This window comes from Canis lupus, chromosome 17, assembly GCF_011100685.1.
Source record: "Canis lupus familiaris isolate Mischka breed German Shepherd chromosome 17, alternate assembly UU_Cfam_GSD_1.0, whole genome shotgun sequence".
Classification (NCBI taxonomy): Eukaryota; Metazoa; Chordata; class Mammalia; order Carnivora; family Canidae; genus Canis; species Canis lupus.
In genome coordinates, this window is record NC_049238.1 from 37,842,260 (window position 1) to 37,869,987 (window position 27,728).

At 41.6% G+C, this 27,728-nt stretch overlaps 1 long non-coding RNA gene and 2 gene segments (V, D, J or C); 2 read left to right on the forward strand and 1 right to left on the reverse strand.

The window, feature by feature from the left end:
• LOC608379 overlaps nt 1-27,728 on the forward strand; it is a 345,452-nt gene that overhangs the window by 127,318 nt on the left and 190,406 nt on the right.
• LOC119877171 lies at nt 1,621-19,739 on the reverse strand. The gene is made up of 5 exons (XR_005372446.1): nt 19,465-19,739; nt 18,481-18,726; nt 13,119-13,264; nt 11,475-11,586; nt 1,621-2,108 (listed from the first exon to the last, which is right to left on the reverse strand). It is a non-coding gene; the product is annotated as an uncharacterized LOC119877171 (long non-coding RNA).
• LOC608379 lies at nt 1,822-2,637 on the forward strand. The segment is given in 2 exon segments: nt 1,822-1,978; nt 2,342-2,637. Coding segments are annotated over 2 exon segments (224 nt in total).

A 27,728-nucleotide genomic window follows, 5' to 3' on the forward strand; every position in this document is an offset into this window, starting at 1 on the left:
TTTATTGTCCAGGGTACAAAATAGAGTGTAAACATGCAGATCGTGGATTCCTGTTTGGAACTAGGAATACTCTTCATTCAGTCTACAGGTCATATAGGAAAATTTCAAAGCCTTTATTGTCAAGAAAGAATTTTTCTAAGATTTTGCATATTCAAGATATTTTAGGGCAAAAAAGTATGAGACAAGCAACCAAGCAGAGAAGACTTTTTAAGTTTTCATGTTAAGTTCTGTAGCAAATAGTAATATTCCAAATTCAAACATTCTAAGGAATAATTTGGAAAAAACATTTCAACACTGATACACAGTAAAAAGAAAATGACGGATTAATAATTTGCAGCCATATTTCCACACACTGAGCTTTCACATTAAAAAATGTGTAATGTGATTCCATTTTGTAGTACAGTTGACAAATAGTGTTACCTAATGTATTTCTTCATTTAACATGAGTTATGAATAGTTTTGATGCTCACTTTAAGATTTATAATACTGTCTTGTATTTTCCTTTTTGTCTTTGTCCTGATATTTTTCATTATTGTGGATTATCTTTCTGACTTCATTCACTAGCAACGTTCATTACGGAGGCTGGAATTTTCAGGAAGATTCAGGATTGCATTGGTTAGCTTAAAAGATGGATCAAGGAAGAAAACATAAGAAAAAGTAATAAAATGAAAAGTAAGATATTATGGAATTTGGGCTATTCTACTCTTACTTCTATCTCATTTTGTCATGAGCACCTGAGACTCTCCACAGAGTTCAGGATTTGCTCTCCACAGCATTTTTACACAATAGCTATTCCACTCTCAGTACAAAATCTTACTCTTGGAAGATATCCTAAGAGATACAGAGCCTGAGCTTTTCTGTGTAATCACACCTGGAATTGTATTTATCAGTTATTTTTCAATTCAGTATGACTTTGGCTTTTAATTACCTGAGACTCAGTAGAACTACAAACTCTATGCTTTCAGTTTCTCCAGGATTTTGTTTGAGGACAGTGACTTTAATTGGGAGGTAACTTGAGGTTGACACAATTCTCACAAATATCTCAATATGATAACGTCAAGCAGACACATGAAGAATCATCAGGTTCTGTCACTGTTGTAATGAAGGGTCTCATATATACCACATGGCATGTGTGTGTCTATCGATCGATTAATCGATCTATCTTTATCTGGGGAAGGAGAGAGAAGTATGACAGGATACACTCCAGAGAGGAAAAAGAGTTACCACAAATCATACTCATTGCCTGAGGCATAAAATTCTGTCTTCTTTCCTATTCTCTTCCATGTGACTATTAGTTCTCCTCCTGTAAGTATGACTCTTCCTCTTTGACAGGATGTTTTTACTTTCATTTTCTCATAGAGCATAATTCACAAGGTCCCAGGGTGAGTTTATTTTAAATCATTATTAAACAGTCTTAAACCATCAGTCTGGAAACAGGAGACCGCATAGACCCTAGAACTAACCCCAGTTCTTCCCGTGATTTGGAGATCCTCTGCCACTCAGCTGCAGTTGGGAGTGTCAGCTGTTTCCCCTGGGACCTTAGCAGACAGGAATCCACCAGGAGGGCCTTTCACCTGCCAGAAATTGACACTGGCCACTACACCTTCAGGTCCCTGCTGGTTTCACAGAAGGGCAGGACTCTGAGCACTGTCTTCCCACAGATCCTGACTTTACCCTTCGATCCTCCTTCCTACTCAGGCAGTAAAGAATTTGTCTCTGTTAGCTTTCCTCCCAGCACAGAAGACCTTTTAAGCTACTACACTGGCAGGAGAGGGACCTGCACCTGCCTGTGCCTCTTTCCACTCTGCCACACCCACCAGGGGATTTGCATATTGTCCCCTGGGGAGGACCTTCCCTTGAAAGTCTGAGATAAAGGTCAGCTCTAGGCTTGTCTTTACTTACTAGGGCTCCTCAGCTCAGCTTCTCAAGATGAGGTTCCCATCTCAGCTCCTGGGGCTGCTGATGCTCTGGATCCCAGGTAAGGACAGGGCGGGGATGAGGAAAGACATGGGGGCGTGGATGGTGAGCTCCCCTGGTGCTGTTTCTCTCCCTGTGTATTCTGTGCATGGGACAGATTGCCCTCCAACAGGGGGAATTTAATTTTTAGACTGTGAGAATTAAGAAGAATATAAAATATTTGATGAACAGTACTTTAGTGAGATGCTAAAGAAGAAAAAAGTCACTCTGTCTTGCTATCTTGGGTTTTCCATGATAATTGAATAGATTTAAAATATAAATCAAAATCAAAATATGATTTAGCCTAAAATATACAAAACCCAAAATGATTGAAATGTCTTATACTGTTTCTAACACAACTTGTACTTATCTCTCATTATTTTAGGATCCAGTGGGGATATTGTCATGACACAGACCCCACTGTCCCTGTCTGTCAGCCCTGGAGAGACTGCCTCCATCTCCTGCAAGGCCAGTCAGAGCCTCCTGCACAGTGATGGAAACACGTATTTGAATTGGTTCCGACAGAAGCCAGGCCAGTCTCCACAGCGTTTGATCTATAAGGTCTCCAACAGAGACACTGGGGTCCCAGACAGGTTCAGTGGCAGCGGGTCAGGGACAGATTTCACCCTGAGAATCAGCAGAGTGGAGGCTGACGATACTGGAGTTTATTACTGTGGGCAAGTTATACAAGATCCTCCCACAGTGGTTCAGCCCTGAACACAAACCTCTCTATTTGGCCTGTCACCACTGCCCAATGTGTTCCTTGAGTGGGGAGCAGGCGCCGCAGAGTGTCTGAGTTGGCGTCAGTGGCAGATGTTGGACAACCCAGGGCAGTAATGTGCAGCTGAGTGCTCTGGCCCATGTTACAGCCCCATCAGCTGCAGCAGCCTTCACGGGGCAGAAGCAGCTCAAGAACGGAGGTGATGCAAGTGCTCTCTGAGCAACAGGCTGGAGGGAGAGCTCCCTTGTATCTCATCCCCACCCCTCTTCAGAGTCAGAAAATTGAGGCATATTTGTGACAATCCAAGCCGAATACATTTTGAAGCAAACAACTTTTGCTATATTTTTGATAGGAGAAGTGGTACCCTGATGGTGCTATTCTGAATTTATTATTTTTTATTTTCCTTCTCTCTGAATTTCTTCTTTCTCAGTTACACTAATTGTTCTATTGCTGTGTTATCTGGAGAGCATTCTATACCTGCTAGGAAATATGGCTGTAAACAATTAGTAAATTTGTTTGTTCAAGCACCCAAATATATTTTGTAAATTCATAGCAGATATGAGGTCCTAATTTTGTTAAAAAGTAATACTAGATACATACACACACACACCTATTTATTTATATACACTGGAATATTAGTCTGTCAAAGAAAGACATCTTGTTATTTGCAACAACATGAATGGTCCTATAAAATCTAATGTTAAGTGAAATAAGTCAAAGAAAGATAGATACCATATGATTTCATTTATATGTGGAGTCTAGAAACCAAACAAACAAACAATAAACCCAGAACAGAAAGGGCAAAGACCATGAATACAGAGAACACACTGTTGGTGGCCAGACAGAAAGAGGATCATCGGAGGATGGGAAAAATTCACGAAGGAGAGTGGGAGATATATGGAATGAACAAAAACAAGTAACCTGGATGAAGGTACAGCACAAGGAATATATTCAAATATTTCGTAATAGCGTTGTATGGGGACAGATGGTAACTACACTTGCGGTGACATAATATAGCACATAGACATGTCAAATCGCTATGTTGTACACCTGAAACCATCGTAGCACTGCGCGCCAAGTATACTTCTATAAAACTACAACATACACACACAGAGATGTGCACACACACAGACACACACAGAAGAACTTAAATCTAGAAGTTTTATACTTGCCTCAATTACCTTTTTCTGAGACAAAATAAAAGCTGTTCTTGGAATCTCACAGTGGGTTCTGAGAATACAACACAACCTGATAGATGTGGAGCATAGAATGTACTTCATATACCACAGCTAGCGTAGAGAGTGGTGTGAATTTTTTTCCCCAAAAGTAACATTTTAAAACCATTTAAGAAGGAGAGGCGGGGCAAGTTGGCAGAGGAGTAGGGTCCCCAAGTCACCTGTCCCCACCAACTTACCTAGATAACTTTCCAATCATCCTGAAAACCCGCGAATTCGGCCTGAGATTTAAAGAGAAAACAGCTGGAACACTACAGTGTTCGCGCTTCTATCAATGTAGGTAGACAGAAAAAAATGAAGAAATAGAAAAGCATCCAAGGGGGAGGCGCCCCGCAAGGAGCCAGGCTAAGGACGCGCGGCGAGTGTCCCCAGGACAGGAGAGCCCAGGCCCAGAGAAGCAGGAGCTTCACCAACCTTCCGGGACGGAAAGGCGCTCGCAGGGAGCTGGGGCAGGATCCCAGGAGGGGCAGTGGAGCCCCCAGGGTCCCGGGGGCACTAACAGAGGAGGTGCCCCCGCGGGAGAGCGCGCCACCCACCGGCCGAGCTCCCTAAAGGGCTGCAGCGCGCGCCGGGCGGGCCCCGGGAGCAGCTCGAAGGCGGCACCCGGTGGAGGGGTTGCGCGGCCGGGAGCGCGATTCCAGCGGCGCAGGCCCCGAGCCCACGGCGCTGGGGACACAGCCCAGGATCCTGCACTCCCCGCGGGCCAGGCAGAGGCCTGGAGGACACAGGACAGGGAGGACGCTCCTGCCACCGGGCGCCCCTGCAGACTGGGAGCTGCGGTAGTTACTGTGGGAGCTGACGCCAGGGCTGGAGAGCTGGCCGCCGCCAGTGTGCTTGTTCCTCCTGGTGTCACCTTATACCTGAGACTGAGCAGGGCCACCAGGGAACAGGGGCTTCACAGGATAAACAGCTCCCACTGAGCCATACACCTGACAGGGGGCTGGGCAGCTCCCCCAGGTGCACACACCTGGGACTCAGCACAGCAGGCCCATCCCCCAGAACACCAGCTGGAAGGACAGGGGAAGAGCAAGTTCTTGACCTAGTAGCGCTGGAAAGCTCCAGGGGAAGTCGAAGGAATACAGTATATAGAATCAGAGGATACCTCTCCTTGTTTTTTTTTTTTTGTCCTCCCCCCCTTTTTCCCTCTTTTTCTCCTTTTTCCAGTACACCTTGTTTTTAGCCACTCTGCACTGCGCAAAATGACTAGAAGGAAGAACTCACCACGAAAGAAAGAATCAGAAACAGTACTCTCTCCCTCAGAGTTACACAGTTTGGTTTACAACTCAATGTCAGAAAACCAATTCAGAAGCACAATTATAAAGCTACTGGTGGCTCTGGAAAAAAGCATAAAGGATTCAAGAGACTTCATGACTGCAGAATTTAGATCTAATCAGGCCAAAATTAAAAATCAATTAAATGAGATGAAATCCAAACTAGAGGTCCTAACGATGAGGGTTAATGAAGAACGAGTGAGTGACATAGAAGACAAGTTGATGGCAAGGAAGGAAGCTGAGGAAAAAAGAGAAAAACGATTAAAAGATCATGAGGAAAGGTTAAGGGAAATAAATGACAGCCTCATTTTTCCCACAGGAAGAAATCTACATTTAATTGGGGTTTCAGAGGGCACCTAAAGGGACAGAGGACCAGAAAGTGTATTTGAACAAATTATGGCTGAGAACTTCCCTAACTTGGGAAGGGAAACAGGAATTCAGATCCAGGAGTTAGAGATCCCCCACTAAAATCAATAAAAACCATTCAACACCCAGACATTTATATAGTGAAACTTGCAAACTCCAAAGACAAAGAGAAGATCCTTAAAGCAGCAAGGGACAAGAGGGCCCTAAACTTTATGGGGAGAAGTATTAGGTTAACAGCAGACCTATCCACAGAGACCTGGCAGGCCAGAAAGGGCTGGCAGGATATATTCAGGGTCTTAAATGAGAAGAACCTGCAGGCAAGAATACTTTATCCAGCAAGGCTCTCATTCAGAATAGAAGGAGAGATAAAGAGCTTCCAAGATAGGCAGAAACTGAAAGAGTATGTGACCACCAAACCAGCAATGCAAGAAATATTAAGGGGAACTCTATAAAAGAAAGAGGAAGTCCAAGGAAACAATCCACAAAAACAGGGACCAAATAGGTATCATGATGACACTAAATTCGTATCTTTCAATAGTAACTCTGAACGTGAATGGGCTCTATGATCCCATCAAAAGGCGCAGTATTTCAGACTGTATAAAAAAGCAAGACCCATCTATTTGCTGTCTACAAGAGACTCATTTTAGATGTAAGGAAACCTAGAGCCTGAAAATGAAAGGTTGGAGAACCATTTACCATTCAAATGGTCCTCAAAAGAAAGCAGGGTAGCCATCCTCATATCAGATAAATTGAAGTTTATCCTAAAGACTGTAGTAAGAGATGAAGAGGGACACTATATCATCCTTAAAGGATCTATCCAACAAGAGGACCTAACAATCATGAATATTTATGCCCCAAATGTGAGAGCTGCCAAATATATCAATCAATTAATAACCAAAGTTAGATGTACTTAGATAATAATACACTTAAACCTGGTGACTTGAACATGGAACCTTCTACAACTGATAGATTTTCTAAGCACAACATCTCCAAAGAAATAAGAGCATTAAATAATATACTGGACAAGATGGATTTCACAGATATTTACAGAACTTTACATCCAAAGCAACTGAATACACATTTGTCTCAAGGGCACATGGAACTTTCTCCAGAATAGACCACATACTGGGTCACAAATCAGGACTCAACCAATGCCAAAAGATTGGGATCATCCCCTACATGTTTTCAGACCATATAGCTTTGAAACATGAACTCAATCACAAGGAGAAATTTGGAAGAAACTCAAACACGTGAAGCTTAGAGAGCATCCTGCTAAAAGATGAAAGGGTCAACCAGGAAATTAGAGAAGAATTAAAATGATTCATGGAAACTAATGAGAATGAAGATACAACCATTCAAAATCTTTGGGATACAGCAAAAGCAGTCCTGAGGGGAAAATACATCGCAATACAAGCATCCATCCAAAAACTGGAAAGAACTCAAATGCAAAATCTAACCTTGCACCTAAAGGAGCTGGAAAAGGAAGAGCAAATAAAACCTTCACCCAGCAGAAGAAGTTAATAAAGATTCGAGCAGAACTCAATGAAATAGAGACCAGAAGAACTGTGGAACAGATTAACATAACCAGGAGTTGGTTCTTTTTTTATTTCTTTTTCTTTTTCTTTATGATAGTCACACAGAGAGAGAGAGAGAGGCAGAGACACAGGCAGAGGGAGAAGCAGGCTCCATGCACCGGGAGCCCGACGTGGGATTCGATCCCTGGTCTCCAGGATAACGCCCTGGGCCAAAGGCAGGCGCCAAACCACTGCGCCACCCAGGAATCCCAGGAGTTGGTTCCTTGAAAGAATAAGATAAAAAAAAAGAATTAATAAGATAGATAAACCATTAGCCAGCCTTATTAGAAAGAAGAGAAAAAAGATTCAAATTAATAAAATCTTGAATGAGAAAGGGGAGATCACCACCAATACCAAGGAAATACAAACGATTTTAAAAATGTATTGTGAGCAGCTAGACACCAATAAATTAAGCAATCAAGAAGAAATGGATGCATTTCTGGAAAACTGAAAACCACCAAACTGGAACAAGAAGAAATAGAAAACCTGAACAGGCCAATAACCAGGGAGGAAATTGAAGCAGTCATCAAAAACCTCTCAAAACACAAAAGTCCAGGGCCAGATGGCTTCCCAGGGCAATTCTAACCAGTTTTTAAAGAAGAAACCATACCTATTCTACTAAAGCTGTTCGGGAAGATAGAAAGAGATGCAGTATTTCCAAAGTCATTCTATGAGGCCAGTATCACCATGATTCCAAAACCAAAGACCCCACCAAAAAGGAGGATTATAGACCAATATCCCTGATGAACACAAGCAAAAATTCTCAATGAGATACTAGCCAATAGGATCCAACGGTACATTAAGAAGATTATTCACCATGACCAAGTGGGGTTCATTCCCGGAATGTAAGGCTGGTTCAACACTCTTAAAGCAATCAATGTGATAGATCATATTAACAAGAGAAAAAAAATATGATCCTCTCAATAGATGCAGAGAAAGCATTTGACAAAATACAGCATTCATTCCTCATCAAAACCTTCAGAGTGTAGGGATAGAGGGAACATTCCTCAACATCTTAAAAGCCATCTATGAAAAGCCCACAGCAAATATCATTCTCAGTGGGGAAACACTGAGAGCCTTTCCCCTAAGATCAGGGGATCTTCCCCTGAGAACAGGGATGTACACTCTCACTACTGCTATTCAACATAGTACTGGAAGTCCTAGCCTCAGCAATCAGAGAACAAAAAGAAATAAAAGGCATTCAAATTGGCAAAGAAGTCAAACTCTCCCTCTTCACAGATGACATGATACTCTACATAGAAAACCCAAAACATTCCACCCCAAGATTGCTGGAACTCATACAGCAATTCGGCAGTGCGGCAGGATACAAAACCAATGCCCAGAAATCAGTGGCATTTCTATACACTAACAATGAAACTGAAGAAAGAGAAATTAAGGAATCAATCTCATTTACAATTGCACCCAAAAGCATTAAGATACCTAGGAATAAACCTAACCAAAGAGGTAAAGGATCTATACCCTAAAAACTGCAGAACACTTCTGAAAGAAATTGAGGGAGACACAAAGAGATGGAAAAATATTCCATGCTCATGGATTGGAAGAATTAATATTGTGAAAATGTCAATGTTACCCAGGGAAATTTACACATTTAGTGCAATCCCTATCAAAATCCCATGGACTTTCTTAAGAGAGTTGGAACAATTTATTGTAAACATTCCATACAAATTTATGTATGGAATCAGAAAAGAGCCCAAATAGGGGAATATTAAAAAAGAAAACAATAGCTGGGGGTATCACGATGCCGGATTTCAAGTTGTACTACAAAGCTGTGGTCATCAAGACAGTGTGGTACTGGCACAAAAACAGACACATAGATCAATGGAACAGAATAGAGAATCCAGAAGTGGACTCTCAACTCTATGGTCAACTAATATTTGACAAAGCAGGAAAGACTATCCACTGGAAAAAGGACAGTCTCTTCAATAAATGGTGCTGGGAAAATTGGAAAGCCACACATAGAAGAATGAAACTAGACCATTCTCTTACACGATACACAAAGATAAACTCAAAATGGATGAAAGATCTAAATGGGAGACAAGATTCCATCAAAATCCTAGAGGAGAACACAAGCAACACCCTTTTTGAACTTGGCCACAGCAACTTCTTGCAAGATACATCCACGAAGGCAAAGGAAACAAAAACAAAAAATGAATTATTGGGACTTCATCAAGATAAAAAGCTTCTGTACAGTAAAAGAAACTGTCAACAAAACTACAAGACAGGGCAGCCCTGGTGGCTTAGCGGTTTAGCAACGCCATCACCCGGGGTGTGATCCTAGAGACCCGGGAAGTCCCACATCGGGCTCCCCGAATATAGCCTGCTTCTCCCTCTGCCTGTGTCTCTACCTCTGTCTCTGTGGGTCTCTCGTGAATAAATAAATCTTTTAAAAAAAACTACAAGACAACCTACAGAATTGGAGAAGATATTTGCAAATGATATATCAGATTAAGGGCTAGTATCCAAGATCTATAAAAGACTTATTAAACTCAACAGCAAAGAAACAAACAATCCAATCATGAAATGGGCAAAAGACATGAACAGAAATCTCACAGAGGAAGACCTAGACATGGCCAACAAGCACATGAGAAAATGCTCCACATCACCAGCCATAAGGGAAATACAAATCACAACCACAATGAGATCCCACCTCACACCAGTGAGAATGGGGAAAATTAACAAGACAGGAAACAACAAATGTTGGAGAGGATGTGGAGAAAGGGGCACCCTCCAGTACTGTTGGTGGGAATGTGAACGGGTGCAGCCACTCTGGAAAACGGTGTGGAGGTTCCTCGAAGAGTTAAAAACAGATTTGCCCTACGACCCAGCAATTGCACTCCTGGGGATTTACCCCAAAGATACAGGTGCAGTGAAACACCGGGACACCTGCCCCCCATTGTTTCTAGCAGCAATGTCCACAATAGCCAAACTGTGGAAGGAGCCTCGGTGTCCATCAAAAGACGAATGGATAAAGAAGATGTGGTCTATGTATACAATGGAATATTACTCAGCCATTAGAAACAACAAATACCTACCATTTGCTTCAACATGGATGGAACTGGAGGGTGTTATACTGAGTGAAATAAATCAATCTGGAAGGACAAACATTATATGGTCTCATTCTTTGGGGGAAAATAAAAAATAGTGAAAGGGATGGAGGGGAAAAGAGAGAAAATGAGTGGGAAATATCAGTGAAGAAGACACAACATGAGAGACTCCTAACTCTGGGAAATGAACAAGGGGTAGTGGGAGGGGAGGTGGGCGGGGGGATGGGGTGACTGGGTAATGGGCACTGAGGGGGGCATTTGACAGGACGAAAACTAGGTGATAGGCTCTATGTTGGAATATTGAATTCCAATTTAAAAACTGAAAGAAAAAAAAAAACAAGCTCGCCTTTTATCAGAAAGAACTCCCATCTGTAATAGTCAGGACACAGGCTCCTGTGTTTGTCTCATCTTCACCAAAGCTCTGTAGTTTGACCTGTCTGGCTTGATAAAAATTATAGGTCAAAGTCTACAGAATGTATAACAGCATCACACTTCCCACCCCACACACTCTGACCCCAGAATAATGGGCTCACAGTTGCACCAAAAAGAGAATCTTCTCAAGGGACACAAATCACACACTGACTTCCACTTTTTTGGACCCAGATGAACAGCCTCTCACACAAAGACAACAGTGCCATAATATCCACCTGCAAAACTCCTTGCTAATTCAGTTGATGGTGCTTAGGTTAGAGACCTCTAGAGCCCTGTTCCCCACCTGGACCTCACAGAGTTTCTGCTTACATCCCTTACAAATGTTATTCTTTCTGTGAAGTTGTGGCGTCCAGCTTTGCTGGGGTCAGTTTTATTGTCCAGGGTACAAAATAGAGTAATAAACATGTAGAGACGCGGATTCCTGTTTGGAACTAAGAATACTCCTTGTTCAGTGTACAGGTCATACTGGAAAATTTCAAAGCCTTTACTGTCAAGAAATAATGTTTCTAAGATTTTGCATTTTCGAGATATTTTAGATAATTTTAAGAAATTATGAGGCAAGCAACCAAGCAGAAAAAAACCTTTTAAGTTTTCATGTTAAGTTTTGCAGCAAATAGTAATATTCCAAATTCAAACATTCTAAAGAATAATTTTGAAAAAAAAAAACATTTCAAAACTGATATACAATAAAATAAAAACCATGACAGATGAATAATTTGCACCATATTACTACACACTGAGCTTTCACATAAAAAATGTGTATTTGATTTTTTTTGTAGTACAGTTAGTTGACAAATAGTGTTAAATAATGTGTTTCTTTATTTAACATGGGTTATGAATATTTTGACACTCACCTTAACATTTATAATATTGTCTTATATTTTCCTTTTTGTCTTCATAGTGACATTTTTCATTATTGTGGCTTGTCTTTCTGAATTCATTCACTAGCAACGTTCATTAGGGAGGCTGGAATTTTCAAGAGGAAGAATCAGGATTGCTTTGGCTAACTTATAACATCAAGGAAAGAAAACATAAGAAAAAGAAAATAAAGTGACAAGTAAGAAATTATGGTATTTGGGCTATTATACTCTTACTTCTATCTCTTGTCATGAGCAACTGTGACTCTCCGCAGAGTTCAGGATTTGCTCTCCATAGCATTTTTACACAATAGCTATTCCACTCTCAGTACAAAATCTTACTCTTGGAAGATTTCCTAGGAGATACAGAGCCTGAGCTTTTCTGCGTAATCACACCTGGAATTGTATTTATCAGTTATTTTTCAATTCAGTATGACTTTGGCTTTTAATTACCTGAGATTCAAAGAACTATAAACTCTATGCTTCAGTTTCTCCAGGATTTTGTTTGAGGACAGTGACTTTAGTTGTGAGGTAATTTGAAGTTGACACAATTTTCATGAATGACTCAATATGACATAACCTCAAGCAGACACATGAAGAATCATCAGTATGTCTCTATTGTACTGAAGGGTCTCATATATAACACATGACATGTGTGTGTCTGTCAATCGATCAATAGATCTATCTATCTTTATCTGAGGAATGGAGAGAAATATGACAGGATACACTCCAAACTGTAAAAAAGGGGTTACCACAAATCATACTCATTACCTGAAGCCTAAAATTCTGTCTTTCTTCTTTCATATTCTCTACCATGTGACTCTTAGTTCTCTTCCTGTAAGTGAGAGAATCTTCCTACTTGGCAGGTTTTTTGCTTTCAACTTCTCATAGAGCATAATTCAGAAGGTCCCAGGGTGATTTTATTTTAAATCATTATTAAACAGTCTTAAACCATCAGCCTGGAAACAGGAGACCCCATAGACTCTAGAACATCTCCAGTTCCCGTGATTTGGAGATCCTCCGCCACTCAGCTGCAATTGGGAGTGTCAGCTGTTTCCCCCGGGACCTTCCTGCAGACAGGAATTCAAGCAGAAGGGCCATTCACCTGCCAGAAATGGACACTGGCCACTACACCTTCACGTCTCTGCTGGTTTCACAGAAGGGCAGGACTCTGAGCACTGTCTTCCCACAGATCCTGACTTTCTCAGTTCGATGCTCTCCTTCTGCTCAGATGATGTTCACAGGTACTGTTCTTTTTCATCACTCTGAGGAAACTACAGATACATCTGAGTTGTTCTTCAGGCTCCTGACAACTGACCATTTATCTTGATGTGGAGAGGAACATTTTGCCTCCTTCCTAAGTGTCATGGAACTGCTCAGAGGAGAACATTTGTTGTGTCATTCTGTTGAGTCAAACTGTGGTGTACCATTTGGATAGATTTTAGTGGTCATTTCAGTTCAGATGTTTCTGTCTGTGTGTGTGTGTGTGTGAGTGTGTGTGTGTGTGTGTGTGTTCTGGAGAACGAATTAAATACTTAAATAATTTGGGGACAATGTGTCACCCCCGTATGGGGAAAAATGAGTTTAATTGTCTTACTTCATACATGAAACTCACTTTTCAAAACACGACTTTAAACTTACAGAAGAAAATATTGAGATATGAGTACAGGGTAGGAAGATCAGATCCAGGAAAGCATATCTCGCTCTCATTCTCTTTTCTTCTGATCATGGAAACAATCCTAAGAGCATTAATTTCCAAACCCCTCCATTATACAATGATTAGGTCACTGTAAAATGAAACAAAAGAAAATTTAAAAGCCACAATCTAGGAGCCTTCCACATCAGTACTTTATGAGAATCATCAGGGAGTATCCACTGGGAAATAAGGAAACAGCAGTCTGGAAAATGACCTGGAACCTTGCTTTGGAGAGAAATATAAAGGGAGGAAACCAAGTATATTGGCTCTAATCTTCAAGGAAAACATAGAAAAGTGCTTGAACATGTAATTCTAATAAAACCCCCATCTTCATAAAATCAGAGCATTGCCTCCAAAATCTGGGGAGGCAGCCTAGGGCAGCTAATCACCCTCAGAGGAGGTTTGTATGAGAACTGCAGCTCTGTGGGACAAGGGTCAGTGCTGCAGATAGGAACACTTGCAGCCATATCAGGCTGACGTCCAGGCTGGGAAGAAATCCACATCGTGTCCACTGTCCTTGAACCCACAGGAGACCCTAGAGGTCAGAGTGGGAGTTAGATAGGATGCAAGGCTTTAGAACCTGCTTGAATTCCCCCAGCCTCTGAAACAATGGTGGTCCTCCAGAATTTCTGATTTATGTCTGTGACATACGAGAAAATATAGAGATTGGTCTCTGCTCCCAGCCCCTGACAGAGCTCCTAAAACGCTTATAATTTCCTAGGAGATAAAAGCTCTAGAGAATCTTTCATTCTGTGAGATTGCCCCTGAATGGGCTCCAGGATGGGCACTGGTCACCAGAAAGACCAAGCCATGATTAGAACCATGGAATTTGCTGCCCCATTTCCCATCCAGTAAGGGGAGAGGAGCTTGACACATAGATAATAATCGATCATGTCTAGGTAAGCAAGCCTCCACGAGTCTCAAGAGTGCAAGGTTTAGAGAGCTTCCACACAGATGAACAATCCACAGAGAGAAAGAGATGCACTCCATCTCCACAAGGACAGAAGCTGCTGTACACAGGACCCTCCCAGACCTCACCCTATGTATCTCCATCTAGCTCTTCATCTGTATCTTTATCATATCCTTGAATAAACTGGTAAACATAAATAGGTGTTTCTCTCAGTTCTGTGAGCTCCTCTAGCAAAGCATCACACATGTGGAGGGAAGCCTGGGAACCCCCTCCTAAAAATGGTATTGAGAGCGGTCCCTTCATCTCTCCCATCAGACAAGGAGACCCTGATGGGCTAGTCCTTCTCAACCTCGGGCCTCCAGGCCACCTTGAAGAGCTGCAGGCAGCTGCTGTGGAGGATGAAGTATGGACATGAAAGCCAACTGGGAACAGACCCACACCCAAGAGGCTGTGGTCCTTGGGAAACTCCATCATGAAATTGCATATGGGGTCGTCAACACATCTGGTCAGGGACAGCCACCTGGCTTATATGGACCGGAGCTTCTCCTCTACCGGGTGGTTCTTTGTACCCAGTCTCTGCAAGAGTGGTGACACCTCCACAGTCTACAGGCGTTTTGGCATTCTCCTTAAATACCCACATGGGATGGATATAGCCCCAAGGTTGAAATCTTCCCTGAAACAAGAGAAACATCTCTTTCTCTCCTGTAACAAAGTTAAAAACTTTCTCTAATAATAAACACATTTCTAGAGTAATGGCAAAAATAAAGTTATAGACTCTTCATACTTTCAAGAAAGAGCAAAAATAAAACAAACTGGGGATATCTGTGGAGAAATTAGGAACAATTATGAAAAGTCAGCTTCTCTGAAGGTGGATCAAGAATGAATAAAGGTACAGCAGGGGGTAAAAGATAAAATCCTGCATAAGGGCCTGGCCCATGTGCCCCAATTTGTATCCTCTCTGGAGACCTACCAGTTGTGGGTCCCTCTGGGGGATCGGCTTAGGCTTTGGTTGTCCTGCATCCCTGCTCAACTCCCTCATGTGCCCAATCTTGCTTTAGAGACGCTGATCTCAAGAACATTCCTCAACCACTGTCCCCATGCTACCTTACACATGAATCTGCTTTCCAGGGAATGATGCCTGGAACCAGGGATGTCAGTGAGTAGCACAGACCAGCTTGTCATACTAACTTTCATAGGCAGAAGGTGTACAATTTCCACAATATACAAGGACAGAATGTTGTCAGAAAGAGGCATCTGTGGCAGTAGATGCTTAAGCACATATTAGTAGAAATTAAGTCAATGTGCAGACTCTTAGTGTATTTTGTCTCTGTAACTGCAAAACTCTAGGTCAGGGGAGCTGAAGCCTAAAGTCACTGCTTCTGATTCAGGTCCTAGACCTAAGCCAGTTAAAGTCTCAAGCTCATTGATTGAAGGGAAGGCCAGGTCTCACATGAAGGACACTGATGTTTTGTCACAGATTCATCAAGAAAATTTTGCCTCCTTTTTTTCCCTAAGGAACTCAAGGATTGGGGCCTGAGCTAAAAATGCTTCCTCTCCTCCCTGATGAGAACACTCATAAATAGAGAACAGGGCTTTGGAATATCTAGATCGTTGAAGCCCAATGGTTGAGAAGTAACTTGTAAAGTCAGAAGATCAACACATTCACAGGTGTATGAATCAGGTTATTTATCTGTACAGATTATCCCCCAGTGGTGACCATTTACAAATATTTAGAAAAGGTGACCCATTTCAATCACAAGTCCCAAGAATCTACTCAACAGAACTGAAGCTGGGGATGCTCCCTCTGCTGGATGTCTTGATCTCAGTTCTCGCACAAAAAAAAAGCTCGCCCCTAGGTGTCCATTGAAAGATGAATGGATAAAGAAGCTGTGGTCTATGTATACAATGGAATATTCCTCAGCCATTAGAAACGACAAATAGGGATCCCTGAGTGGCGCAGCGGTTTGGCGCCTGCCTTTGGCCCAGGGCGCGATCCCAGAGACCCGGGATCGAATCCCACGTCGGGCTCCCGGTGCATGGAGCCTGCTTCTCCCTCTGCCTGTGTCTCTGTCTCTGTCTCTCTCTCTCTCTCTCTGTCTCTCTCTCTCTCTCTCTCTGTGACTATCATAAATAAATAAATAAATAAATAAATAAAAATTAAAAAAAAAAAGAAACGACAAATACCCACCATTTGCTTCAACAGGGATGGAACTGGAGGGTGTTATGCTGAGTGTTATGCTAAGTCATTCAGAGGACAAACATTATATGGTCTCATTCATTTGGGGAATATAAAAAATAGTGAAAGGGATGGAGGGGAAGAGAGAGAAAATGAGTGGGAAATATCAGTGATGGTGACAGAACACGAGAGACTTTAACTCTGGGAAACGAACAAGGGGTAGTGGGAGGGGATGTGGGCAGGGGGATGGGGTGACTGGGTGACGGGCACTGAGGGGGGACTTGATAGGATGAGAACTGGGTGATATGCTATCTGACGGCAAATTGAGTCCCAATAAAAAAATTAAAAAAAAAAAAAAGCTCGCCTTTTATCAGAAAGAACTTCCATTTAGGTTAGTCAGGAAACAAGCTTCTGTGTTTGTCTCATCTGCACCAAAGCACCATAGTTTGAGCATCTGGCTTGATAAAATTTATAGGTCAAAGTCTACAGAATGTATAACAGCATCACACTTCCCACCCCACACACTCTGATCCCAGGATAATGGGTTCACAGTTGCACCAAAAAGAGAATCTTCTCAAGGTACACAAATCACACACTGACTTCCACTTTTATGGACCCAGATGAACAGCCTCTCGCACAGAGACAACAGTGCCATAAAATCCACCTGCAAAACTCCTTGCTAATTCAGTTGATGGTGCTTAGATTAGAGACCTCTAGAGCCCTGTTCCCCACCTGGACCTCACAGAGTTTCTGCTTACATCCCTTACAAATGTTATTCTTTCTGTGAAGTTGTAGCGTCCAGCTTTGCTGGGGTCAGTTTTATTGTCCAGGGTACAAAATAGAGTGTAAACATGTAGAGACGCGGATTCCTGTTTGGAACTAAGAATACTCCTTGTTCAGTGTACAGGTCATACTGGAAAATTTCAAAGCCATTACTGTCAAGAAATAATCTTTCTAAGATTTTGCATTTTCGAGATATTTTAGATAATTTTTAAAAATTATGAGACAGGCAACCAAGCAGAAAAGACTTTTTAAGTTTTCATATTAATTTCTGTAGCAAATAGTAATATTCCAAATTCAAACATTCTAAAGAATAATTTGGAAAAATATGTTCAAAACCGATATACAGTAAGTAAAAAAAAACCATGACAGATGAATAATTTGCAGCCATATTTCCACACGCTGAGCTTTCACATAAAAATGTGTAATGTGATTCGTTTTTGAAGTACAGTTGAGAAATAGTGTTACACAATGTGATTCTTCACTTAACATGGGTTATGAATATTTTGACACTCACCATAACAGTTATAATAATGTCTTGTATTATCCTTTTTGTCTTTGTCCTGATATTTTTCATTATTGTGGCTTATCTTTCTGAATTCATTCACTAATAGGATTCATTAGGAAGACTGAAATTTTTTTTTAATTGGAGTTCAATTTGCCAACATATAGCATAACATCCAATGCTCATCCCATCAAGTGCCCCTCTCAGTGCCTGTCACCCAGTCACCCCCACCCCCTGCCCACCTCCCTTTCCACCACCCCTTGTTCAATTCCCAGAATTAGGAGTCTCTCATGTTCTGTTACCCTCACTGATATTTTCTCTCATTTTCTCTCCTTTCCCCTTTATTCCCTTTCACTATTTTTTATATTCCCCAAATGAATGAGACCATATAATGTTTGTCCTTCTCTGTTTGACTTATTTCACTCAGCATAATACCCTCCAGTCCCATCCAACTCGAAGCAAATGGTGGGTATTTCTCATTTCTAATGGCCAAGTAATATTCCATTGTATACACAGACCACAGCTTCTTTATTCATTCAATTCGATGGACACCTAGACTCCTTCCACAGTCTGGCTATTGTGAACATTGAGGCTGAAAATTTAAAGAGGAAGATTCAGGATTGCATTGGCTAGCTTATAACATGGATCAAGGAAGAAAACATAAGAAAAAGTAAATAAAGTGACACCTAAGAAATTATGGGACTTGGGCTATTATACTCCTATCTCAATTTGTCGTGAGCACCTGGGACTCTCCACAGAGTTCAGGATTTGCTCTCCACAGCATTTTTACACAATAGCTATTCCACTCTCAGTACAAAATCTTACTCTTGGAAGATATCCTAAGAGATACAGAGCCTGAGCTTTTCTGTGTAATCACACCTGGAATTGTATTTATCAGTTATTTTTCAATTCAGTATGACTTTGGCTTTTAATTACCTGAGACTCAGTAGAACTACAAACTCTATGCTTTCAGTTTCTCCAGGATTTTGTTTGAGGACAGTGACTTTAATTGGGAGGTAACTTGAGGTTGACACAATTCTCACAAATATCTCAATATGATAACGTCAAGCAGACACATGAAGAATCATCAGGTTCTGTCACTGTTGTAATGAAGGGTCTCATATATACCACATGGCATGTGTGTGTGTCTATCGATCGATCAATCAATCGATCTATCTTTATCTGGGGAAGGAGAGAGAAGTGTGACAGGATACACTCCAGACAGTAAAAAAGGGTTACCACAAATCATACTCATTACATGAAGCATAAAATACGGTCGTCTTCCCTATTCTCTTCCATGTGATTATTAGTTCTTTTCCTGTAAGTGAGAGAATCTTCCTCCTTGACAAGGTGTTTTTACTTTCATCTTCTCATAGAGCATAATTCACAGGGTCCCAGGGTGAGTTTATTTTAAATCATTATTAGACAGTCTTAAACCATCAGCCTGGAAACAGGAGACCCCATAGACCCTAGAACTATCTCCAGTTCTTCCCTTGATTTGGAGATCCTCCGCCACTCAGCTGTAGTTGGGAGTGTCAGCTGTTTCCCCTGGGACCTTAGCAGACAGGAATCCAAACAGGAGGGCCTTTCACCTGCCAGAAATGGACACTGGCCACTACACCTTCACGTCTCTGCTGGTTTCACAGAAGGGCAGGACTCTGAGCACTGTCTTCCCACAGATCCTGACTTTCCCCTTCGATCCTCCTTCCTACTCAGGCAGTAAAGAATTTGTCTCTGTTAGCTTTCCTCCCAGCACAGAAGACCTTTTAAGCTACTACACTGGCAGGAGAGGGACCTTCACCTGCCTGTGCCTCTTTCCACTCTGCCACACCCACCAGGGGATTTGCATATTGTCCCCTGGGGAGGACCTTCCCTTGAAAGTCTGAGATAAAGGTCAGCTCTAGGCTTGTCTTTACTTACTAGGGCTCCTCAGCTCAGCTTCTCAAGATGAGGTTCCCTTCTCAGCTCCTGGGGCTGCTGATGCTCTGGATCCCAGGTAAGGACAGGGAGGGGGATGAGGAAAGACATGGGGGCATGGATGGTGAGCTCCCCTGGTGTTGTTTCTTTCCCTGTGTATTCTGTGCATGCGGGAGATTGCCCTCCAACGAGGAGAATTTAATTTTTAGACCTGTGAAAATTAAGAAGAAAGTAAAAGATACGAAGAACGGTACTTTAGTGAGATGCTAAAGAAGAAAGAAGCCACTCTGTCTTGCTCTCTTGGGTTTTCCATGATAATTGAATACATTTAAAACATAAAACAAAACACAAAGTATGATTTAGCCTAAAATGTAAAAAACTCAAAGTAATAGAAATGTTTTATACTGTTTCTAACACAACTTGTACTTATCTCTCGCTACTTTAGGATCCAGTGGGGATATTGTCATGACACAGGCCCCACCGTCTCTGTCCGTCAGCCCTAGAGAGCCGGCCTCCATCTCCTGCAAGGCCAGTCAGAGCCTCCTGCACAGTAATGGGAACACCTATTTGTATTGGTTCCGACAGAAGCCAGGCCAGTCTCCAGAGGGCCTGATCTATAAGGTGTCCAACCGCTTCACTGGCGTGTCAGACAGGTTCAGTGGCAGCGGGTCAGGGACAGATTTCACCCTGAGAATCAGCAGAGTGGAGGCTGATGATGCTGGAGTTTATTACTGCGGGCAAGGTATACAGTTTCCTCGCACAGTGGTTCAGCCCTGAACACAAACCTCTCTGTTTGGCCTGTCAGCACTGCCCAATGTGTTCCTTGAGTGGGGAGCAGGCGCCGCAGAGTGTCTGAGTTGGCGTCAGTGGCAGATGTTGGAGAACCCAGGGCAGTAATGTGCAGCTGAGTGCTCTGGCCCATGTTACAGCCCCATCAGCTGCAGCAGCCTTTGCGGGGCAGAAGCAGCTCAAGAACGGAGGTGATGCAAGTGCTCTCTGAGCAACAGGCTGGAGGGAGAGCTCACTTGTATCTCATCCCCACCCCTCTCTCCTTGTGCTTGGTTATTACATTTAGAGAGCCTGAGAGTCAGAAAATTGAGGCATATTTGTGACAATCCAAGTCAAATACATTTTGACGCAAACAAAATTGTTATAGTTTTTTGACAGGAGATATTCAGTACCGTTCAGTATTCATTTTTTTCCCCAGTCTCTGAATTTCTTCTTTCTCATTACACTAATTGCTCTATTACTGTGTTCTCTGGATAGCATTATATGTGCTATTCCCACAGGAAATATGGCTGAGAACAATTAGTACAATTGTTTGTTAAAGCACTTTATTTATTATACAAATAAACTTTGTAAATTCAAGCAGATATGAGGTCCTAATTCTGTTAAAAAGTAGTGATACACACACACACTCACACACACACACACACCTCACATACTTATTTATATACACTGGAATATTACTCTGCCATAAAAAAGACATCTTGTTATTTGCAACAACATGAAAAGTCATTGAGAGTCTAATGTTAAGTGGAATAAGTCAGACAAAGAAAGACAGATACCATACGATTTCATTTATATGTAGAATCTGGAAACCAAACAAACAAACAAGAACTCCAGAACAGAAGGGAAAAAGACCCATGAATACAGAGAACACACTGGTGGTGGCAAGACGGAAAGAGGATCAGAGGATGGAAAAAATTCATGAAGGAGAGTGGGAGGTATATGGAATGAACAAAAACTAGTCACACGGATGAAAGGTACAGCACAGGGAATATAATCAAGGATTTCGTAATAGCGTTGTGTAGGGATAGATGGTAATTACACTTGTGGTGACATAACATGACATAGACATGTCAAATCACACCTAAACCAGCATAGCACTGTGTTCCAAATATACTTCAGTAACAAAACAACATACACACACAAAGAACTTAAATCGAGAAGTTTTATATTTGCCTCAACTACCTTTATCTGAGACAAAATAAAGGAATCTCACAGTGGGTCCTGAGAATACAACACAACCTGAAAGGTGTAGACCATAGAATGTAATTCATATACCACAGCTAGGGTAGAGAGTGGTGTGAAAGTTTTTCCCCAAAAGTAACATTTTAACACCAGATAGCCTAAATACTCTTTTGGAAATGACAAATTTGGTACTATTTTGAAAATGGTTTCAAGCACTAGACAGATACATTATTTTTTACAGATGTGGTCTTACCTGAAAAGGAATCTGAATTTATATTCTGCTCAAATGTATGCTTTGAGTAGATCTCAATTAAAACAATCCTCAAAAATTTTATCTGTCCTTATCTAAAAGCATATCCATTACCTGTCCATTTCACCTATTCATCCCTCTTCCCCTCTAGCCCCTGGCAACCGCTCAACACTTTGCTGTTTCTATGGACCGTAGACTATGCCTTTTTGAGCTGAATAGTATTTCATTGTCCAGATGCATCATAGTTTATTTATCCATTCATCTTGGGAAGAAATGTGAGTTACAACAAGTATTAAACTTATGAAGAAATCTGTATATATGTTGGTGTACAGGTTTTTCCGTAGACATAAGTTTTCAACTCCTTAGGGTAAATACCTAAAAGTCTGATTGCTGAATTGTGTGATAAGAGTATGTTTAGTTCTGGAAGAAAATGCCAAACTGTTTTCCAAAATGGCTGCTCCTTTTTGCATTTCCAGCAGCAGGGAATGCTAATCTGTGTCCCTCAAAATGCTCACTTGCATTTGGAGCTGTGATCTAGATTGTGGCCACAACAGTAAGTGTGGAGTAGCATCTCCGGTTTGCATTTCCTTAACAACGCATAAATTTGGAACATTTTTTCTGTGCCTTGTTTCATATCTGTCTTCTCCTTTCTGATGCGGTGTCTGTTCAGATCTTTTCCCATATTTAATTGGATTATTTCTTATTGTTGAGTTTTAAGTGTTCTTTGTAAATTTTAAGCAACAGCCTTTGTCACAGGTGTTTTTGCAAATATGTTCTCCCAGCGTGTGACTTGTCTCCTTACACACTGGATAATGTCTGGGCCCACAGTAATTTTATTTGTGCAACCGGATCTTACATTACATGCATTAATAAATAATGTATTACCATGTCACAATATTCAAATTTTGATTATTCGTATTTGAATTTAATTAGTTTCCTTAGTATTCCTATGATATTCTTTTTTTTTTTAAACATTTTTAAAGAGGGCATGATAGATCATATTTGACCTCACAGAGTTCAAAACACAAAGACGTTAGAAACACTTGCTTACAATAAGGACCTGGAAGACTTCCCCTCCACATCCCTACTTCTCAACCCCCAACTCTACTGCTACTGAAATTTTGTTCTTTACAATAAAACTCTTCCTGCTTTTCTGACACAAGGAGATCTTGCCAGTCACTTTCTTTGGGGGCCGGAGGGTGGGAGGACTTGGGGGTTCTGCTGCCACTTTACACACTGAGATCTTGACACCATATGTAACTCTAAAGGCTGGAGAGAAAACACTGCGAAAATCATGGAGAGATTGGAAAATCAAGGACTGGTGGCTGGACCACCTTACAAGACAAGTCACTTGTGTGTAAAAGTTACACACAATTATCAGTGTGTGTAAAACCCTATAGCTTTGTGGATTGCTGTCTCTTCTCGTTGGCTATTCTCAGTAAACATAGCCCTTCACTGAAATGTCATTTCCTTGGACATTATTTATTTTTATGTGTTTGATCAACCAAATTTTTTATTTATCAAAATAGTTTAGAGTTGCAGTCCTCTTCATTTGCCCCCAACTATCCGGGTACATTGCATCATTATCTTCCCCCAGCACCACCAAGAATTGAGCCTGAGTGTGCTCATAGGTTGTGATTAATGAATCCTTGAGAACTTAGTTGCTGGGATAAGAGTGGAAGAGAGAGTAAAGACTGTGGACAATTTCAGGTGTTCAAGTTTTTCTCCACATTCTTTTCTGGAATCCTCCTAAAGATCAATCAGCTAGATTGCTTAACACACAGTAGGGTCTTTCCCTTAACCACTTGCTCTCTCCTTTCCGCCTCTGCTTGTTTTCCCCTCCATCCAGCATTGAAAGAGAGAGCAAAGCTCAGGTATTTTGTAGCTTCAGGCATTGTTCCAGCCTGGTCTTGACAGCAAAATACTGGAGCTTCAGGTAGAAATGTACTTTTCTCTTAGCCTGTCTGCTCCTCCCGAATCTTTTATTTTCCTCTTCATTCCACATACACATCCTGCTCTCCTTCTGCCCAGATGAGGTTCACTGGCACTGTTCTTTTTGATTAGTCTGAGAAAACTACAGATACATCTGAACTGTTCTTCAGGCTCCTACAGCTTACCACTTAACTTGATGAGAAGAGGAAGGTTTTGCCTCTTTTCTAAGTGTCATGGAAATGCTCAGAGTAGAAGCTTTGTTGCATCATTCTGTTGGTCAAACTGAGGTGCCACGACTTGGATAGATTTTAGTAGTCATTTCAGTTCAGACGTGTGTGTGTGTGTGTGTGTGTGTGTGTTCTGGAGAAAGAATTAACTACTTAATAAATATTTGGGACAGTGTGTCAAACCCATATGGGGAAAAATAAGTTCAATTCTCTTACATCATACACGAAACTAATTTTCAAACATGACTTTAAACTGATAAAAGAAAATATTGCAGAATATATTTAGATATGAGGACAGGGTAGGAAGATCAGATCCAAGAAAGCATATCTTGCTCTCATTCTCTTTTCTTCTGAGCATGGAAACGGTCCTAAGAGCAATAATTTCCAAACCCCTCTACTATACAATGATTACGTCACTGTAAAACAAAACAAAAGAATTTGCAACCACAATCTGGAGAACTTCCACACTAGTAGTTTATGGGAATTATCTGGGAGTAGCCACTGGGAAATAAGGAAACAGCAGTCTGCGATGACCTGGTACCTTGTTTTGGAGAGAAATATAAAGGGAGAAAACCAAGTATATTGGCTCTAATCTTTAAGGAAAACCTAGAAAAAGCTGGAACAAGTAATTCTAATAAAAATCCCCGTCTTCACAAAATCAGAGCATTGCCTCCAAAACCTGTGGAGGCAGCCTAAGGCAGCTAATCACCCTCAGAAGAGGTTTGTGTGAGAACTGCAGCTCTGTGAGACAAGGGTCAGTCCTGCAGATAGGAACACTTGCAGCCATATGAGGCTGACGTCCAGGCTGGGAAGAAATTTGCACTGTGTCCACTGTCTCTGAACCCACAGGGGACCCCAGAGTCAGAGTGGGAGTTAGATAGAATGCAAGGCTTTAGAACCTGCTTGAATTCTTAGAGCTGTCTCCTCTCTCAACATTCCTTAAAAGCAGGTCAGCAAGATGAGGACTCTGAAGGATGCCTGGGCAAAGCAGATGCACTGGGAGCCGAAACTGCGCAGTCAATACGTAGACATGTTCTTATTCTTTCTTTCACCTCAGCCACAGTATTGCATATGGTTGAAAACAATTGTAGTCATTTCCTCCACGGGGACAGCCTAGGCCAACATGACCTGGACACAGACACAATGGTCCCTCCCTGCCCCATTCTAGCTGCTACAAATGAACTCAGGGCCATCCTACTGGGAGGCTGGGAAGATCCTAGAGACAAGAGAATACAATTGACAAGAAATGTATCCAGAGGTGCCATAATAGAAAATTCAAGCAACAGTCTAGTGTCTTGTTCCTTATGGTAAAGAAGTAAGAGTGTCAAGCATGAGTAAAGGAGTGTGAGTCTCATTATTTGCATAGAAACACAGCCCACTGCTTTCGTTGGCTCCTATCATGGGGAGTATGTGGAAGAGGCTGTATTTCCCCAGGCACACTAAGCTTCCACTCATAGAGGCCAGTCCGTGCTCCCGAATACGTTCTCCAGTGAAGGTACCTCACGTATGATTTTCCTGTTGAACTATATATTCTAATGATTTTGTTTTCAAAATTGTCTCTCATTCCCTCATTCACTATTTCAACAACAAAGAAAACAACATTCCTAGACTGGAAATGTGAACTATGACACTATGTAAATACAATTCCAAATTAAAAAAGGAAGTTGGGATATTTTTCAACTGTGTTGGTTTGCAGCTTTCTCTTAATAAAACAAAATTCAAATAGCCTTTTTGAAACAGTGGACCTGCTAAACACTGTTAGTTGTTTAGAGAATCTTGCAATCTGTGCTTCAGTTAGAAACCACTGCTTGCTGAGTGAAGTAAGTCAGTCGGAGAAGGACAAACATTATATGTTCTCATTCATTTGGGGAATATAAATAATAGTGAAAGGGAATATAAGGGAAGGGAGAAGAAATGTGTGGGAAATATCAGAAAGGGAGACAGAACGTAAAGACTGCTAACTCTGGGAAACGAACTAGGGGTGGTAGAAGGGGAGAAGGGCGGGGGTGGGAGTGAATGGGTGACTGGCACTGGGGGTTATTCTGTATATTAGCAAATTGAACACCAATAAAAAATAAATAAAAAAATAAAAAAATAAACCTTTGGTTTAGTAAAAAAGAAAAAAAAAAGAAACCACTGCTCGAATTTCTGGAACATCAGAAAAATCTGGATTTAGGGAATTGTCATAAAGTATCTTCAATCACTCTAAGTATCTTCACTAGCGGATGTATCTCATGAGGGTGGAAAAAAGAAAGAAAAAGAAAAGAACCGCTGGCTATCAATTTTCCAAATTTAACTGCCAGTATTGTGATTCTACAACCTGGCCTCAGAGAGTTTCTTGAGCTCCAGGCATGAATATGTGTTTCACCTGTCTTTTGGGTCAGTTATGCTGAGCATATTCCGGCACTACACACAAAACCTCCTGAAGCTGATACCTAGTATTCTTGACTCAACACAAGGAGGGGCTTGACGATCAGAATAGCCTCCCCTTGTCCTTAAAGGTAGGTCAAATGTCAGACAAATCATAGATATCAAAGCAAGTTGAAAAGCCATTTATGTGCTCCTTGGGTGGCAGTGGGTAAGAAGAAGGATATAAAGCTCCACCATAGAAAATGGAGAACTTGTGGGCTCTGATGACAGTACTTAAGGAACTTACATTTGTTGGACATTAAGAGTCACATGTTCCCTGGCAGGCGTGGGGGTGGGGGGACAGAAAAGGATCCTAGAAACTACTGAATTCTCTGTCCTCATTCCACAAGGGAAAAAGAAATCTCTTAGGTTCAGAATTGCGTACCATAGGTCATTTGGTAAAGCAACAGAATTTGGCTTACAGGAGACAGAATCTTTTAAAAGATGTTATATTCCTAAAAATGAGGAGTCCATGTAAAGTTTCCCTGTTTACTCACAGAAGATGACATTCATGTGACTTTTGAACAACCTTTTTCTTTCTCTTAACTGGACTTTAGAAGCAGAACTTTATTTCAAGAAAAAAGGGAGGAGGCTCAGAGTTCCCTTCGAAGAAGAACTCACTCATTTCCTAACAAGAACCTATATAGTTCAATTAATATTCTTCATCTTAGATATAACACTCATATTCTCTATTGGATTGTTCTAAAATAGGCAAGTACATTTGTTACCAAAAGGACCTCAAAGTGAGCAACGGGCCTGGGGAAGCCATTTCCTCCTGAGCAGTCCAAAGGGAAGGAGGGCTAAGAGTTAAAGTCCAGGTCTCTGCTATAAGAACTTACCCAACAGCTCTTTCTTGCCCTGGGCTGAGTGTCCTTTACAAAACCCACGGCTTGGTGTGCTGGAGTATGTGATAGGGGATTGGCTACCTTTGAGTGGGAACCGCAGTCCCCACAGCTTCTGAAAGGATGGTGGTCCTCCAGAAATCTTGATTTATGTCTGTGAGATACTAGAAAATATAGAGATTGGTCTCTGCTCCCAGCCCCTGACAGAGCTCCGAAAACCCTTATAATTTCCTAGGAGATAAAAGCTCTAGGAGCATCTTTTATTCCGTGAAGATGCCCCCAAATGGCTCAAGGATGGGCACTGATCACCAGAAAGACCAAGCCAGGATTAGAAACATGGAATTTGCTATTTGCTGCCCCATTCCCCCATCTAGTGAGGGGAGAGGGGCTTGACACATAGATAATAATCGATCATGTCTAGGTAAGCAAGCCTCCACGAGTCTCAAGAGTGCAAGGTTTAGAGAGCTTCCACACAGATGAACAATCCACAGAGAGAAAGAGATGCACTCCATCTCCATGAGGACAGAAGCTGCTGTACACAGGACCCTCCCAGACCTCACCCTATGTATCTCCATCTAGCTCTTCATCTCTATCTTTATCATATCCTTGAATAAACTGGTAAACATAAATAGG